The following is an 18,833-nucleotide window of genomic DNA, read 5'->3' on the forward strand; positions in this document are numbered from 1 at the left end:
ATTAAACAAAAATAGTAAAATCAATGACAGCTCTTTTCCTACTGTCTCTTAAGGGACAATTCTCAGTTATTTTCCACCATACCCATATACAAATAAAAAACGTGGGCTGGAGAGATGGCTTAGCGGTTAAGCTCTTGCCTGTGAAGCCTAAGGACCCCGGTTCGAGGCTCGGTTCCCCAGGTACCACGTTAGCCAGATGCACAAGGGGGCACACGCGTCTGGAGTTCGTTTGCAGAGGCTGGAAGCCCTGGCGCGCCCATTCTCTCTCTCTCCCTCTATCTGTCTTTCTCTCTGTGTCTGTTGCTCTCAAATAAATAAATAAATAATTTAAAAAAATAAAAAAAAATAAAAAAATAAAACGTTCAAGTTATTTATGCAGGTTTTGTTATGCTGAATTTTCCCCCTAGTGCTGGGTACTGAAACCAGAACCTTATGTGTGCTAAGTAAACATCAGCTCTACTCCTAGCCCCAGATTTTGATTTGATTTGATCTGACTTATTTTATTTTGGTTTTTTGAGGTAGGGTCTCACTCTAGCCCAGGCTGACCTGAAACTCACTCTGTAGCTCAAGATGGCCTGGAACTCAGAGACCCTACCACCTCAGCCACCAAGGAGACATCACACCCAGCTGTGGGCATGCACTAATGTATGTTTTAAATTTCTTGGAAAAAAAACAAAACTGCCAGGTGTGGTGGCACACATCTTTAATGCAGCACTGAGGAGACAGAGAGGTGGGGGGATTGCCATGAGTTCGGGGCCACCCTAAGACCATATAGTGAATTCCAGGTCAGCCTGAGCTAGAGTGAGACCCTACCTCAAAAACCAAAAACAAAGAGAGGTAAAACCTAGATTCTAACAGGCCCCTTCTTTCCAGCTAGTCTCTCTCCTATGTTGATGTCACCTTTTTTTTTTTTTTACCCCTTCCTGCTATTCAGGTATTCTGTAGGTAGCGGCAGTCATTGTGAGATTATGAACACGGGGGATTTCGGAGGGAGAAAAGACAGGAGGGGATTATGATCATGGTATATTGTTTATATTTTGGAAGTTGCCAATTAAAAGGATTTAAAAAATGATTCTAGTGGGTGTGATGGTACTGGCTTGTAATCTCAGGGAAGGCTGAAGAAGGCCAGCATTGGCTACTCTGAAAGATCTGTCTCAAAAAACTAAAACCCATTGTTTGAAGGCACTTTCAACTTGGATTATAATTCAGTTACCCAAAACTGGTAGATACAAACCCATTAAATGATTAGTTATAAGCAGTCAAAATGCAAACTGGGGGATTAGAATGTGTTAAAGCTGATATAATACTTGAGACCAAAAAAGTTTAGACAAACCCGAATGTAGGAAGTAGAGGTGGGTTTGCTGTGTCTAAGACTGCTATAGTTTCTCTGGTCATAGTAGAGGCCACTCTGCAAAAGGCAAAACGAAACATGTTTTTCGTTGGTTGAATGTTGTTGTCCTCGCCACACACAAAGACAAAACCTGATATTGCTTCTCCTCCAACACAGCGTCTTAAAGCACTGGGTCATATGAAATAAAAAGTCAAGGGCTAGAAGGAAGGCTTCACAGTTAAGGCGCTTGCCTGCAAAGCCAAAAAAGGACCCAGGTTCAATTTCCCAGGACCCATGTAAGCCAGATGCACAAGATGGCATATGCATCTGGAGTTTATTTGTAGTGGCTGGAGGCCCTGGCATGCCCATTCTCTCTCTGCCTCTTTCTCTCTCTCAAATAAATACATAAAAATAAATAAAAGATTTTTAAAAGTCAAGTACTTCCATCTTTGAATCTCTTAATAAAAAAAAAAAAAACAACAAACCACTGGTATTAAAATTCAGCTGTTGCCGGGTGTGGTGGCACATGCCTTTAATCCCAGCACTTGGGAGGCAGAGGTAGGAGGATTGCCGTGAGTTCAAGGCCACCCTGAGACTCCATAGTGAATTCCAGGTTAGCCTGGGCTAGAGTGAGACCCTACCTGGAAAAAACAAATTCAGCTGTTTACCCAACATGGTGGTTCAAACCTTTAATCCCAAGCACAGAAGACTGAGATAGAATCTCCACTGAGTTCAAGGTCAGTGTGGATTAAAGAGTTAAGTTCCAGGTCAGCCTGGACTAGAGTGAAACCTTGTCTTTAAAAAAAAAGTGGGGGGGGGGGGAAGGGAGGGAATTACCATGGGATATATTTTATAATCATGGAAAATGTTAATAAAAAATTTAAAAAAAAGAACTGCAATGAGTGAGGTTTGATTTTATTTACAAATTTCCAGTTCCTTTCTCTTAGTACATGTTCAGAATCATGGCATGGTTTCGCTGTAGTGAAATGTCACCTCCAAAACTTATGCAGAAATGTGCTGTTGTAACCATATTGAGATGTGAGATGTCAATATTTAGGAGTACTTTAAATGTGAAGGCTGTGCTGTCAGGAAGGGATTGATGCTGTTATAGTAGTGGTTTTACATTGAAAGCAGGCTTCTAATAAAAAAGGATGGGTTAGCCCTGGTTTTCTCTCTGTTTTTCAAATACTTGCTTGCCTTCTTACCATGTTATGATGCAGGAAGTAGGCTCTCTAAACCAGGAGTCAATTAGACTTCAATGGTTTACAATTTAGACAGTTTATGGCATTCTGTTATAATGGCAGATAATCTCCATTTTTCTTTAAAAGTAGTTATTCTTGGGCTGGAGAGATTGATTAGTGGTTAAGGTGCTTGCCTGAAAACCCAAAGGGGCCAGATTCTATTCCCCAGGACCCATGTAAGCCAGATGCACGAGGTACCATATGCATCTTGCCCTGACACACCCAGTTTTTTTTCTCTCTCTCTCATATAAATAAAAAGTATTTTTTTTTTAAGTTTAAAAAAAATTAGCAGGGCTGGAGATGGCTTAGCAGTTAAGGCACTTGTCTGCAAAGCCAAAGAACCCAGGTTCAATTCCTCAGGACCCACGTAAGACAGATGCACAAGGTGGCACATGCGTCTGGAGTTTGTTTGCAGTGGCTGGAGGCATTGGCACACCCATTCTCATTCATTCTGTCTCTCAAATAAATAAATAAAAATACTTTTTAAAAAATTAGCAGCTTTTAGCTGGGCGCAGTGGTGCATGCCTTTAATCCCAGCACTTGTGAGGCAGAGGTAGGAGGATTGCTGTGAGTTCAAGGCTACCCTGAGACTACATAGTGAATTCCAGGTCAGCCTGAGCTAAGGTGAAACCCTACCTCAAAACAACAACAAAAATTAGCTCTTTTAAACCAAATCATTACAAATTTTCATTACTTTAAAAACAAAAGCCCTCAGATAAAAGCAAATGGAAACATGTGAGTATTCTCACACCATACTTAAGAATGCCATTGAAACACCTAAAAGCTAAAAATTACCCTTTTATAATCCACTTGGAAAGACCACAGAATTGGCTAAAAGTTATTTGGTTCCAACCTAGATTCATTTGTCAAAATAATCAAATCAGAAAAAGGGGAGAAATACAGCAGGGGGCACTAAGCATGGTTTTATCTAAAGCATACGGTGGGTTCATTTCTAATATGTTGTAGAACAATTTATACAATGTAGTTACATTGGAGCTGTAAAACTCCCTTTCACTCAAGGTTAAACAACTACATGTAATCTGTTACTTAAAATCCTGCTCTGGGAGCTGCAGAAATGGCTTAGCAGTTAAGGTGTTTCGCCTGCAAAGCCAAACTATCCTGGTGCGATTCTCCAGGACCCCTGTAAGCCAAATGCACAAGGTGGCCCATGCACCTGAAGTTCGTTTGCAGTGGCTGGAGGCCCTGGCACACCCATTCTCTCCCTCTCTCTCAAATAAATAAATAAATAAAATATATTTTAAAAAACTCTTGCTCTGCTGATGACACTGTAATCAGGGGAGCCTCTACTGCTACCTGTACAACTCCTGGGCCTATCTTCCAGCATCACGGCCGTCCACAGCCTTGGTGAGGCACTTGACCCCTCTATGTACAACTCCCAGTGTGCCAACCTCCAAGGTCTCTAACCTCTCCTCAGTTACATCCTCTTTCCTCCTCCCAATGCCCCTCCCATTCCTGCCAGGGGAACCCAGAATTAGCAGGGAGCTGGGACAACACTTGCGCCACACTGTGGCAACATGCGGAGAAAGAGGTAGGTATTCCTAGGCCCTCGAATGAGCAAATAGGTAGCATCTGCCCCAGCAGAAGTGCTTAGCCAGGTGGCTGGACTATTCTGCAGTTTAACTGCAGCAGACTTAAAGCACCTGCTGCAATCTAGTATGCCAACTCTGCCAGTACACACTTTACCGTCTCAGCTGGGAGTGCTCTCCCAGTTCCTGGAAAACAAACTGAGAACGAAACTGACTGGTGAATTTGGTGTTGTCCATAGCATCACTACTGGATTGATTCAAATTTCTAAAACAGAACTAACCAGTGGGTCTTTGTAAGAACCAGGAGATCTCTTCTTTATCCAATAAGAGTGGCTGTAAGAATGGTTCTGGAAGCAAATATTTTAACTTTAATGATCACACAGTAAAATTTAAAAGATAATTTAACAAAACTCATCTTAAAATATACAAAATTTTATGTGAGATACACAGTAATGTACATGCAATTTATTTCCTGTTAGTAAATGACTCCCTGCACTTGGATGGCTACCGTAACGGCCTCTGTCTACATCCTCCTGCGTCCAGCATCTAGCCTAGTGTCTGCTAAAGAAAACTTGATTGGGACACAAACCAGAAGGACTTTTGTGGGAACTGACAATAGTCTACACCAATTGAAGTCCCTTTTTCTTCTTTATTCAGCTGTAGATAACAGGAGTCCACCTCCTTCTATAGTCTTCTTATCTAAAGGGCAAAAACAATGCTTTGGATCAACCAAAACAAGACTCTAAGCACAAAGAACAAAGCATTTCACTGTCCAAAATGGTTCTCTCAACCCAAGGTAGCCCCTTATAACAGGGACTTGTGAAGACAAGCCTGTTTACATACATCACTTCTCCCAGGATTTAAGAGCCACATGTGTAATGGTATAAATCAACTGGTAAACAAGAAATCTAATCTTGACAGGCACTGCTCACCTGAAATGGGAGTATGCAGGTACAACAGCTGAAGGCAAAGACCTGTCCATTCTAGGAAAATACTTCACATGCACAGCCAGAGTCTGAACCAATACATGGGTAGAAGCTTTCTTTTCTTTTCTTTTTTTTTTTGAGGTAGGGTCTCACTTAGCCCAGGCTAATCCGGAACTCACTCTGTAGCCCTGGGCTGACCTCAGACTTACAGTGACACTCAAACTTCTGCCTCCCGGGTGCTGGAATTATAAGAGTGTGCCATGACGCCTGGCACATCTTTCTTTTTGTACTTTACTGAGAACATACAAGGAGATGCCTATGGAGCCTAGAAACTTAGGAAGTTATCTACTGATGTCACATTAACTCAAGGAAAACAAGCTACAGCTTAACTTCTTTAGGTAATATGTCATGCCAAATCAAATCAAAGTGTTTGGGGATCACTGACATTTCAGGTGTCATCTATAGTAACTGCTGGATACTTCACTCATCAATTTTATCTCTGTCATCTTATGGCACATAGCCTCAAACACAGGCCTGTGCTAGTAGCTCAGTGTGTACCAAAACACTGTGTTAGTAACCTGTCTTCTAGTACAATAAATACGTGTTAGCTGAGCAACTCATTACTTAGAAAAAGAATAGCTACACTTAGTCTCGAATAGGAAACAAAAAAAAATTTTTTTTTTTGATCCTCAAATTCTGGCCCTTACATAGTCTCTTCCTGCCATTTCCCCCTCCTCCCAACCCCAGGGTCCCACTCTCTAGTCCAGACTGACCTGAAATTCACTATGTAGTCTCAGAGTGGCCTTGATCCACCTTACCTCAGCCTCGTGAGTGCGGGGATCAAAGGCATGCACCACCACGCCAAGTGTCTCTGATGAATTTTGAGGCATCTTGTTTTGTATTTTGTGGTGCTGGGGATCAAACCCATGGCCATCCAAGTGCTCGGGAAGTGCTCTACTACTAAGCCATGCCCTCACAGCCCCTGGCCCCAAAATTCTAAATGAAAAAAATTATTGTTCAAATAAATTATGCCACAATTGCATGACAATCATTTTTCCTTTGTGACGCATTTTCCCCACAGGATTACATCAAAACTATGAAAGTTAGTCATAATCTATGGTTAGCATTAACAGGCATTTAGAAAGTAAAACTCCACACATAACATGATCTCATGCACTACATACTAATGATGGAACTCTTGATGATCCATCCTTGAGAGTATCATACTGCAGTTCAGAAAAACAGGAAAGTTGGTTGTATTTCCGATGTCAGGAATACAGGAAAGGAGAAAGCAACATTTGCAATTACTAAAAGTCTAGCACTACCTTAAAAGCAAAAGATGATTAAACAGAACAGCTGTTATGTTGTTTTCTGGTAGAAATGGCTGCTACATTGTATGAGCATGTTTGTTGTTGTTGTTTTTTCCAGGTAGGGTCTCACTCTAGTCCAGGCTGACCTTGAATTCACTATGTAGCCTCAGGATGGCCTCAAACTCACAGTGATCCTCTTAACCTCTGCCTCCTAGGTGCTGGGATTAAAGGTGTATGCCACCACCAGTATTTGGTAGGCACCTGTGGTCCCAGCTACTCCACAGTAGAAGTCGGAACCCCATCTCTTAAAGAGACAAAGACTATGTGCTACCTTCCCTTTTTGCCAGTACTGGGAGAGAGCTCAGGGCCCTGCGCATGTCCTGTAAAAGTTCCACCACTGAGATGCACACCCATCCCCATTGTTCTTTCAAATAACAAACTTCAGAATCAGTGATGGTAAGATGATCCAACCTAGGTACATTATAGGACAAAATACACGTAAAGGAGACTTTACATGTAAAAATTAAGCATTCTGAAGTCCAAGATGGGGGCTGGAGACCTGAAGTCAAGATGTTTCCTCTTTGTTATGTGACTGTTATAATGGAAAAGCAAGAATCAGGCAATAAGGCAAAAGCACAAAGCTACCAACATAAACAGAAGAATAAAATTTTGGCATCAAGCCAGGTGTGGTGGCACATGCCTTTAATCCCAGCACTAGGAGGCAGAGGTAGGAGAATCACCATTGAGTTCGAGGCCACCCTGAGAACACAGAGTGAATTCCAGGTCAGCCTAGAGTAGAATGAAACCCTACCTAGAAGAAAAACAAAACAAAACTGTCATCAAAATGGGGGGGGGGGGGCACTTCCTTGACCCTATCTCCAGACATACATCTGAAAACTTATTTCTTCAATAAAATTCTAAACAAAATGAAAAACTTGGTCAGCACAAAATGCGGAATGCACAATAAATATGTGACATTAAAATTTAAATCAAAGAAAACTATGCAAAATGAATGGCAAGGCCAGAAAACATATATTTCACATGTGATTCTTTAATGTATGTCATATTTTAAATCCAAGGAAGTTAATTAAATAGTAAATACACAGACTTGTAGCTTCTTGTTAATGTTTCTTTAGCATGATAGCTTACTTTAAAAAAAAATTACAAGATCAGTGTATAAAACAAGTAAGAGCAATGAACACATTCTTTGGATGCTCAGGTAATTTAACTACAAATTATTAAGTAAAAATATCTTCTAACATTCTTCCACTAATTTAGGCTTTCAGGTAATGTTGGTCTAAAACCTGATCCAAAGTAAAATTTCCCTAAATTTAGGTTGCAATTCATGAAATCCATTTAGCCAGTATTTTAAAAATACTGGTGGTGGCACACACCTTTAATCCCAGCACTCAGGAGGCAGAGGTTAAGAGGATCACTGTGAGTTTGAGGCCACCCTGAGGCTACATAATGAATTCAAGGTCAGCCTAGACTAGAGTGAGACCCTACCTCGAAAAAACAACAACAACAAATTAAACTGGGGCTGGAGAAATGCCTTAGTGGTTAAGGTGCTTGCCTGCAAAGCCAAAGGACCCAGGTTCAATTCCCCAAAACCCACGTAAGTCAGATGTGCAAGGTGGTACACACATATGGAGTTGCTGTACAGGGCTAGAGACTCTGACATACCCATTCCCTCTGTCTCAAATAAATAAAACATTTTAAAAATTAAACTGAAGAGAAAATATTGAGAGAGTGTAGTACATGGGAAGAAATACTATTTCCTGAGGCTTTGGCATGGTGTCACACACCTTAATCCCAGCACTCAGAAGGCCGAGGCAGGATGATCTTGATTTCAAGGCCAGGCTAGGCTACTTAATGAGAATATACAAATATTATACATATTAAATATATTATACATATAAAATCATATATGTGTTTTAATATATGTTATGAAACTTTTATTTCAATAGTATATTCTGTATGCCTACATAAATACATATATAGAGAGACATTGGTATCTACACATATATACTGGATCTTGAAATAAAATGTATATCTGGTAAAAATCACTATTTTACAAAACTTAAAGTATGTAAGCTAATTCTAATAAAGCATTAAAATAATAGCTCAGACAAAACAAAGCCCTTCTCTTCATATTTAATGAGATAGTCATGTACAAAAACTTCAAATACATTTCATAGAGTATAAGGATAAGTGGTACAATTTACCACTGGTAAAAATTCACTGAAAATGTTTCGGCAATACGAAAAATAACAGAGCAGGGTCATGTGTGTACTTGTCTTACGTTATCCTGAAGCTAACAGAAGAGCAAGTGATAATGTTCTTACATGCATGAGAAAATCTTATCACAAAATTTTTCTAAAATGCATAAAGGTGAACTTTTGGTAAACGACATACAATAGCAAAACATTTCTCTATGATGAGTGATGTTTCTCTGAAAATAAAGTTTCTTTTCTATAGAAGTTCATTCACTTTTTTTTCCACATTGCTTTTTTTTTTTTTTTTTTTTTCCTTTTCATTCTTTTATTTATGTTAGTTTTTGATTGTTAAGATAGGGTCTCACTCTGGCCCAGACTGACCTGGGCTTCTTTTTTCTTTTTTGTTTTTTTTCAAGGTAGGTTCTCACTCTAGCCCAGGCTGCTGACCTGGCACTCATTCTGTAGTCCCAGGCTAGCCTCGAATTCAGTGATTTGCCTAGCTCTGCCTAGTGCTGGGATTACAGGCATGCACCACCCACACATGGCCTTATTACCTCTTTTGTTTAAAAATATATATCCATGACAAAACAACATACTTTTTAAGTCACATGTTCTTGTACAAAACTATCCTATTTCCAGGCAAGTTCATGGAAGGGAATGATCACCTGTTGTCTTCCTGACCTCACTCTAGCTTCAAGGGCATCTGACACAGGCACATGTTTGAACAACTGAATCAAAATTAACCTGCTTTAACTTTCTTTTTCAAAGTACAATGTAGAATTCAACTGGTCTTAAAAACTGCTGAATGCATCTGGCAGGGAAAGCTGTAAGGGAGACATAGCAGCAGCTGCTAGAACAAAACAGACAAAAAAAATGTTCCCTCCTAAGTGAAAAGTGACATTTATGTGGTTTAAAAAATAAATGACTTAAGGGAAGGAAAACTGAGAATATTAAGGGTGCTGGCTAAAACACTCCCAAATATACCATATGAGTATAATTTATTAAAAAAAAAAAGAACTCTCAGAGAAACTTGCTTGTAAGTTTTCACAGGGAATAAAGTAGAAACAAAGTATGTGGTAAACAGGTTACAGCAAAAGTTTACAAAGTGTCAGTTTTTATTAGGCTGTTCCTAGTACTCAAGAGTTCAGGAAGCTGAAAATCAGTAATAAATGTATACAACAACTCCACAACCCCACATCTTCCTGGATTACACACCATCAGGTCTCTTCTTTTGGGTGTACTAGTTCTGGTCCAATGTGTCCCAGTGACATCCTTTGATGAGGTCTTCAATGAAATTAGACAGTGTAGTAGTAAATGAAAAAAACAGAAATTGTAAGAATATTTTAAAAACGCAACCCATCAAAATTCTTTTTTTTTTTTTTTTTTTTGAGGTAGGGTCTCACTCTGGTCCAGGCTGACCTGGAATTAACTCTGTCATCTCAGGGTGGCCTTGAACTCATGGCAATCCTCCTACCTCTGCCTCCCGAGTGCTGGGATTAAAGGCGTGCGCCACCACGCCCGGCTACCCCCCATCAAAATTCTTTAAAGGACATTAATATAAATATACAAACTAAATATATACAGCAGAAAAAATTGCTACCAATGAGAAATAGCCATTATATTTACCACTTTGATTTAAAATCATTTCCTAATGTTGGATCTCTACTACTATCTTCTTGCATTGAGTATACAAACCAATAATCAAACATTTATAATATTTGAAGGCCATTAATGCTTCACATTGTTAGTGACCTACTGACATAGCAAACAGAGGTAGACGACTTCAATTCTCAGTCCAGGGCTTTGACACTATCTTCTCTCTGTCATCTTTATGACTCAGTCTCCAACTACCTTTGTTCTTTTTATTTTTACAATTAACTGTCTATAGCATGTCTAATCCAAATAGCTTTAGGCAGTCACCTTTCAACAAAGTAATAACTGGAACGTAACTGGACAAAAGCAAAGGTCAAAGTCCTAAGAATACAACATAAAAGACCACAAATGCACCTGACTCATGTCCAGGTACTGCTCATGCTTACACACTAGACATATGCTCAGAAAGTAGAGGACTTTTTAATATATAGCTCATAAGTAAAGTTCTTTAAAACAACTGGCAAATAAATAGCAGAACCGTAAAACTGTATGGTACCCAGATGTGGTGGTGCACAGCTTTAATCCCAGCACTTGGGAGGCAGAGGTAGGAAAATCTCTGTGAGTTCGAGGCCAGCCTGAGACTACATAGTGAATTCTAAGTCAGCTTGGACTACAGTGAGACCCTACCTCAAAAACAAAAACAGCCGGGCGTGGTGGCGCACGCCTTTAATCCTAGCACTCAGGAGGCAGAGGTAGTAAGACTGCTGTGAGTTCGAGGCCACCCTGAGACTCCACAGTGAGTTCCAGGTCAGCCTGGGATAGAGTAAGACCCTACCTTGAAAAAAAAAAAAAAAAACCACAAAAATATTGGGAACATTAGTCTATCCTATAGTAACAAATTTTCATAGTTACCATAATGGAAAAAAAAAAGTTGAGTTAAATCAACTTCATTGCCCTATACCTATTATAGGTAAATATTTCCTTATCCGTTTAATAGCAGATTGCATTCATTCAGAAATTAAAGGCCCCTAAATTAGGTAAAACTTATTAGAATTTACATGTAAACTAACAGACAAAATCAAGGTTCTCTAAGGTGATATACAAATTTACAAATGCCCAGCTTAATAACAAGTGTGTGAAAATTCTAAGACATTATAATGCAAAGCAAAAAATGGCCAAAATTTAAAAATGGAAGTGGGGGAAGTATTTTCACAGCTCCTGCCACTCAACTTTGCAGCAGTGGTGGACTCACTCTAACTCTTTTGAAAGTATCTAAAGAGAAAAAAATAAAAACAGAGCACCTGCAGTGGGAGTATGAAAAATTTATATATAAATATATCCCTTCTTAACCACTTTTAAGCCACTGATTAGCTTATATTTATTTTTTTTTAATTTATTTATTTGAGAGCAACAGACACAGAGAGAAAGACAGATAGAGGGAGAGAGAGAGAATGGGCGCGCCAGGGCTTCCAGGCTCTGCAAACGAACTCCAGACGCGTGCGCCCCCTTGTGCATCTGGCTAACGTGTGACCTGGGGAACCAAGCCTCGAACCAGGGTCCTTAGGCTTCACAGGCAAGCGCTTAACCGCTAAGCCATCTCTCCAGCCCATAGCTTATATTTCTTTAATACTCTTCTTGTTAAATGATTATTTTTTTTAATTTTTATATATTTGAAAGCAGAAAGAGACACAAGAGACAGAATAGGCACACCAGGGCCTCCAGCCACTGCAAACAAACTCTAGATGCATGTACCCCTTGCGTATCTGGCTTACATGGCTCCTAGAGAATTGAACCTGGGTCTTTTGGCTTTGCAGGCAAATGTCTTAACTGCTAAGCCATTTCTCCAGCCCTCTTTAATAAAAAAATATCTAAAGTTTAACCAAAAATTTAAGATTCAAAATTATCTTATTAATTTATTCTAAAATACAACAGATTGCATTCAGCAAGGAAAATAACGAGCATAATACATTTATGAATATAAAATATAACTAGAATGTCAAAATATTTTATCATAGTTCATTTTTATACACTATGCAAAGATTTGGAAGAAGTTAAGTACATACTTTAACATGAAAGACTGTTTTATTGGTGGAAAATCTAAATCTATGTATACGGCATTATCTCTGTATGAACTAAGCAATCTTTTTTCAAAAAAATATTTTTAATTTATTTACTTAATTATTGGATAGAGAGAATGGGCATGCCAGGGCTTCCATCCAGCCACTGCAAACAGACTCCAGATGCATGTGTCACCTTGTGCATTTGGCTTATGTGGGTACTGAGGAATCAAACCTACCTTACCTTGAAAAACCAAAAAAAAAAAAAAAAAAGGGCTGGAGAGATGACTTAGTGGTTAAGGGGCTTGCCTGAAAAGCCAAAGGACCCAGGTTTGATTACCCAGTAACCATGTAAGCCAGATGCACAAGGTGATGCATGTATCTGGAGTTCATTTGCAGTGGCTGGATGGAAGCCCTGGTGTGCCCATTCTGTCTCTCTCTCTGCCTCTTTAACTCTCTCAAATAAATAAAAATTTAAAAATATCAGAAAAAAAGAAAAACCAAGAATAATAATGATAATGATTATTTAAGAAATAAGAGATTGGGGGGCTGGAGAGATGGCTTAGTGGTTAAGGTGCATGCCTGCTAAGCCTAAGGACTTTGGTTCGATTCTCCAGGTCCCATGTAAGCAAGATGCACAAGGTGACCCATGCATCTGGAGTTCGTCTTCAGTGGCTAGAGGCCCTGGTGTGCCCATTCTCTTTCTGTGTCTCTAATAAATAAATAAATAAAAATCTTTGTCAAAAAAGCATTAAAAAAGAAATAAGAGATTGGGTGTTTCAGCATAATATGCAAGATTTTAGGCAGCAAGTTCTACTTTGATATATAAGAACATATGCTAAAAAAGCTAGGACATTCTATAAAATGTTAATCAAAGCATAAATTCCCATACATATGACAAGCAAAAAAAATTTCAAATTAATAATCCACTATTCACATGTAATAAAATTGTCATCAGACAACCCCAAAGCTATTTCCCATTTAATAAATTGTTATTCTTAAGACAGAAAAGGAAAATCTAAAAATTAGAAAAACACAGATGTTCTATAAAATCACAATCATTTTGTGATCTTTTCTAAAATATGAGAATAGACATGTTAAAATGAAAATACTCACGATTTTAGAATTGATTTACTCACAGCAATAACTTGAAGGTATTGCTTTCCAATTAAAGAACTTTGCCAAAATTTTCCATTAAACAAAAGGAAGCTGGGCACGGTGGCGCATGCCTTTAATCCCAGCACTCAGGAGGCAGAGGTAGGAGGATCACTATGAGTTCAAGGCCACCCTGAGACTACATAGTGAATCCCACGTCAGCCTGGACTAGAGTGAGACCCTACCTTAAGGAAAAAAAAAAAGGGGCTGGAGATGGCTTAGTGGTTAAGCGCTTGCCTATGAAGCCTCAGGACCCTGGTTTGAGGCTTGGTTCTCCAGGACCCATGTAAGCCAGGTGCACAAGGGGGCAGCACATACATCTGGAGTTCGTTTGCAATGGCTGAAACCCTAGCACGCCCATTCTCTCTGCCCCTCTCTTTCTCCCTCTTTCTGTCAAATAAATAAATAAAAATTAAAAAACAAAAATAAGGCAAAGGAACTGATGACTACTGTCAAGTGTTTCATAATGAGTCGTGCTGGAGGAAGCTCACACTTAGAAAGCAGCTTTGCTATCATGGTGTGCAAACTACTTAAAATACCAACCCTGTGACTGCCAAGACTGCGAAGAGACAGCGTATCCTCACCTCCCTGATAAAGATAAAAATAAACATGTTTAAAGTTTGTAAGTGACTACATTAAGTCAATGAGGAAAATTACTGGGTAAGTTTATACATTGCTACCAACCAGGTAAGAACGACGGCGACTGGATCGATGGGAAGACCTGGCCCTTTCTGAATCTTCCTGGGCAAGGAGAAAGTATATGGAGAGTTAACCAACAAGCAAGCAGCTATTTATCAGAACAAAGTTGCAAAGAACAGCCAGAGCACACGCAGCATGTCTGCGCGGTGGGGACATATTATGGGCACTTAGCTGCAAAGCTGAGTTAGGCAGTCACATGCTTTGGGTGGAAAGAAGGTAGAAATCATTTTGGAAATGTTTCTATTTCATCAGGTATATGGGTATCTGAACACTTATAGGATGTTAGTTATATACTCCAAAAAAGACTCAATATATTGAAATGAAAACACATACGTATAGTTAACAAACAGATGTTGAGCTGAGCATCAAAAGTAGATGCTAGCCAGACGTGGTGCCGCACACCTTTAATCCTAGCACTTGGGAGGCAGAGGTAGGAGGACCACCGAGAGTTCAAGGCCACCCTGAGACTACATAGTGAATTCCAGGTCAGCCTGGGATAGAGTGAAACCCTACCTCGAAAAACTAAAAAAAAAAAAAAAAAGTAGATATTTATTTTTTTTTACTGCAAATGTTAGTTGATGCAGGGTGGGAAGAAATTCACTTTGTCACAGATGTAAGGAACTATATTAGGGTTATAGTTTTGTGCTCACTGTATAGAATTTTTTGTCTTTTGTCATCATAATTGAGTAAGAAAAGAAATAAGCAAAAAGACTGTGTACTAGTAATATGAAAAATTTTTAAAAATTACTCAGAAGAAACATAAATACTTGAAAGTTGACAGTTAAGTCATGCCTTAAGCAGTTCATAAAAAGATTTTCCACAGGCTAACAATTAACTAAGTTACATGCAATTCTAAATTTTCCACATTTAGCTATGAGCAATGGAGCACCAAACCCTGGGGCATGTGAAATCAAATGGCTAGTCCCATAATACAGCTGCCTGAAACCCTAAGGAAATTCAAATGTTTCAGAATCTCAGTCTAAAATGTCTACTGTGCACTGAGACTCGATCTACAAAGAATGCCTAACTGGGTTCACTGCTGTCAACACCAGTACTATCTTCTCCAAAATGAAGCAAGGCTGCAACACGCCCAGGCAGCCAGGCTACCTGAGGACTGGCTGCCATCATGAGTGACACAGTAACTATCTAGACCAGGAAGTTCATAACCAGTTCACTGCTTCAGTCAGGGCAACTTACTGAGACTCTGTCTCAAAATAAAAAGTAAAAAGAGAGCAATATAGTAATATAGCTCAGTGGTAGAGCATTTGTGTAGCATACACCAGGCCCCAGTAAAACACACACACACGAACTGCAGAGGCCTATACTGAAGCTGACAGAAAGCAGGAGGAAAACCGGGCGTGGTGGTGCATGCCCTTAATCCCAGTACTTGGGAGGAAGAAATAGAAGGATCGAGGCCACCCTGAGACTACATAGTGAATTCCAGGTCAGCCTGGGCTAGAGTGAGACCCTACCTCAAAAAAAAAAAAAAAAGCAGAAGGAGTAATGATTCTGCAATGACTTTATTTGTGATGATTGAGCTTTTCAAAAGGAGTAATAAAGTATAAAAACATTTGGGGGCTGGAAGGATTGCCTAGTGGTTAGGGCACTTGCTTGCAAAGCCAAAGGATCCAGGTTCAATTTCCCAGGACCCACAAAAGACACATACACAAGGTGGCACATGCGTCAGGAGTTTGTTTGCAGTGGCTAGAAACCCTGGTGCACCCATTCCCCCCCCCCAACTTTCCTGTCTCTCTCTTTCTCCCCTCCATCTTTCTCTCAAGATAAATAAAAATAAATTTTTAAAAATCCAGAAAATGTGTATCTTGTTATATTTAAATTAATGGCAATGAAGCATGCTCTGCTTTTACAAGTTCACTTCAAATGAGGCTGAAATGATTTTATGTAAAGAAAAGCCAGCTGTACAATAACACCTTGCTCACGTTCTCTGTGAACCTATACTATTTATTAAGTAGGGGCTGCAGCTGCTCCTTCAGTTTCAAATTAAGAATCAGAAACTGTGTTTACCCGTGCAGTCATGCCCGAGTAGGATACTGACCGCAGCATCCAGTTTAAACTCACAGTCCCGGGCCCACGGGAAGCTGGCTAGGTTCCGAGGAGGTGTAGGTCCAGCAGGACTGAGGTCCTTTCCTCCTTGCTGGTTCACCTCCCTACCTATCAGCAGCTGTCCCACTCTCTCACACCTTCATCCTCCGGCTCTGCCAATGACTAAAGCATGTCAGGAATGTCACGAATCCCCCATCCTCTTGTCCATAAGATGGAAAGTGTGCCTGTCCAACAAGGTGGCATGGAGACAAGATAGAAAGCCCCAGCACAGGCTTCACAGTAGCACCCTTGTTGCTGAACTCCATGCCCTTGAGCTCCGCACTCATCCCAACACAGTCTGACAAAAAAACGTACTGACGCTAAGGGAAATGTTTACTACGAGAACTTTCTTGCATTTGACAGTCCTATTTTGTGCATGTGCACAATTTATTTCACTGAAAACTTACTAGCCCCTTATAGTTTATATCATAAATATCACATGGTAACTTCTGTGAGCTCACAAACAAGAGAACATAGCGAAAGATCTGAAGTGAAAGGAAGAATCAAGTTTGAAAGGCTGGCATGATGGTGCACACCTTTAATCTCAGCACTTGGGAGGCAGAGGTAGGAGGATCACTGAGTTCCAGGCTACCCTGAGACTACATAGTAAATTCCAGGTCTGGACTAGAGTGAAACCTTACCTTGGAAAACCAAAGGGGAAAAAACATCTGTTTGAAAGGACTAAAAGCCAGTGTCAGAAGAGGTGAGAAGTGACAATTGCTCCCATCTGAAACAAATTCCCACCTTCGGTGTAGGCATCCAAGTCCCAGCTGCGGATCAAGATCAGGTTAGTCACCAGCTACATCTTAAGCCTCCAAACTGCTCCCCCTGCCATGAGATCTAACACTCTCACTATTCAAACTGCACATACATCACTGAATTAAATATACATGAGCAGTTTTTACCTTCAAAACCTCTGAACACAGAAATATCAGACTTTTAATATATGCTTTTATTTTTAACTTTGTTTCTGGTCTGTCCTAAGATATTGAAATCAGACCATTTTACAATTATAATACATGATTAAAACAACAAACTATTTCTGTGATATATAAAGTGATTTTTTTTGTTTTATTATTTTGAGGCAGGGTTTCACTCTAGCCCAGGCTGACCTGGAATTCACTATGCAGTCTCAGGGTGGCCTTGAACTCACAGGTATCCTCTTGCCTCTGCCTCCCAAGTGCTGGGATTAAAGGTATGCACCACTACACATAGCTTTAAGTCTTTTTTTTTTTTTCAAAAGGAACCTACTTTTTAAGTGATGAAGACATGCATTAAGTCATTTTTTTACTCACACGAAATATCCTTAATGCATTTTAGTAATACAAGCCAGTAATATAACGTGCAAGAAGATACATTAGGGCTGGAGAAATGCCTTAGCAGTTGAGGTGCTTGACTGCAAGGCCAAAGGACTCAGGTTTGATTCCCTAGGACCCATGTGAGCCAGATACACAAGGTGGCGCATGCGTCCGGAGTTTGTTTGCAGTGGCTGGAGGACCTGACATGCCCATTCTCTATCTGCCTTTCTCTCCCTCTCTCAAATAAATAATTTTTTAAAAAGATACATTAAAACTAACTGGGCAGGGGAGGTGGCTCAGCAGTTAACAATGCTTACTTGAAAAGCCTGCTGACCTGGTTCAATTCCCCAGTGCTCACATAAAGCATACACCAGGCCCCAGTAAAACACACACACACGAACTCACATAAAGCCAGACGCACAAAGTGGGGCGCGCGTCTGACACGAGCGTGGTGAGGAGAGACTGTGTGCGACCACGCCTACGCTCATTCTCATTCCCATGTGCTCGCTCCCTCCCCCCTTGTAAATAAGCAAAGTAAAATATGAAAAAGCTAATTAAACTAGCTATAGTTTCAAGGTACAGATTCCACTCCAAACTAACACACACACACGTGAGGAGCTACTTCATTTTAGTCAGCAGGCTTCCTTTCCTGTTTCATAAGATGATGTCACAGTGCTTGTTGTAAATTCAAGGATCCCACAGTCCCTAACAGCGCTGCTCTAGAAGGGATCTGTTTATGAAGCACAACAGAGTTAGTTCTTGGTTCTATGGGAATCACAGACTTCTTTGAGAAAACCGGGGCAGAAATGAATCCTATAAACATTGCCCATAGGAGTGCAGATACTTTCAAATGTCTGTGTAATATTTTAGGGCTTCACACTCTACTTTCCAAACCTAGTCACAACAGAAGGAGGCTGGGGAACCTTGAAAAAGAAGCTCAAGTTAGAAGTGATTCACAGTAACTAACATTCTATTGATTTATAAAGTGCTTCTATAGCTAACAAATTTGAAAATGGTTGTAGGGGACTTGAAAAGGAGCTGAGAAAGTCAAAGTTAGTAACAGTAAAAATAATGAAGGTAATTTTAAGAAGACATGGAAGAATGACTTGGATCATTTCCCAATGAAGAGCCAGTGGAGGTACTTTTTAAACATGGGAGGGGAAGGAGGAAGGAGCGATCTGAGGTAGAAAAGAACAATCTCATAAAAAGAAAATAAAAGCTAGGCGTGGTAGTGCACACCTCTAATCCCAGCACTTGGGAGGCAGAGGTAGGAGGGTCATGAGTTTGAGGCCACCCTGAGACTACATACTGAATTCCAGGTCAGCAAGGGCTAGCATTAAACCCTACCATGAGAAACC

General features: G+C 40.0%; 1 protein-coding gene across 9 annotated transcripts in view; it reads right to left on the reverse strand.

Annotated features, from left to right (window-relative positions):
- The window catches only part of Lrrfip2 (LRR binding FLII interacting protein 2), a 122,303-nt gene that overhangs the window by 53,815 nt on the left and 49,655 nt on the right, over positions 1-18,833 (reverse strand). For 4 of the 9 annotated variants that reach the window (XM_045136666.1, XM_045136664.1, XM_045136662.1 and 1 more), the window contains exon 5: positions 9,786-9,854. The exons of 4 other annotated variants lie outside the window; for them this stretch is intronic. In XM_045136666.1, coding sequence (XP_044992601.1) covers positions 9,786-9,854 — 69 coding nt within the window. Of the gene's footprint in view, positions 1-1,333; positions 1,409-4,399; positions 4,466-6,228; positions 6,271-9,785; positions 9,855-13,918; positions 13,964-14,059; positions 14,117-18,833 lie in introns of all 9 variants that reach the window. One more of the 9 variants, XM_045136659.1, reaches the window with a different exon arrangement.

The sequence above is a fragment of the Jaculus jaculus genome, chromosome 17 (assembly GCF_020740685.1).
Source record: "Jaculus jaculus isolate mJacJac1 chromosome 17, mJacJac1.mat.Y.cur, whole genome shotgun sequence".
In the NCBI taxonomy this organism is placed as follows: domain Eukaryota; kingdom Metazoa; phylum Chordata; class Mammalia; order Rodentia; family Dipodidae; genus Jaculus; species Jaculus jaculus.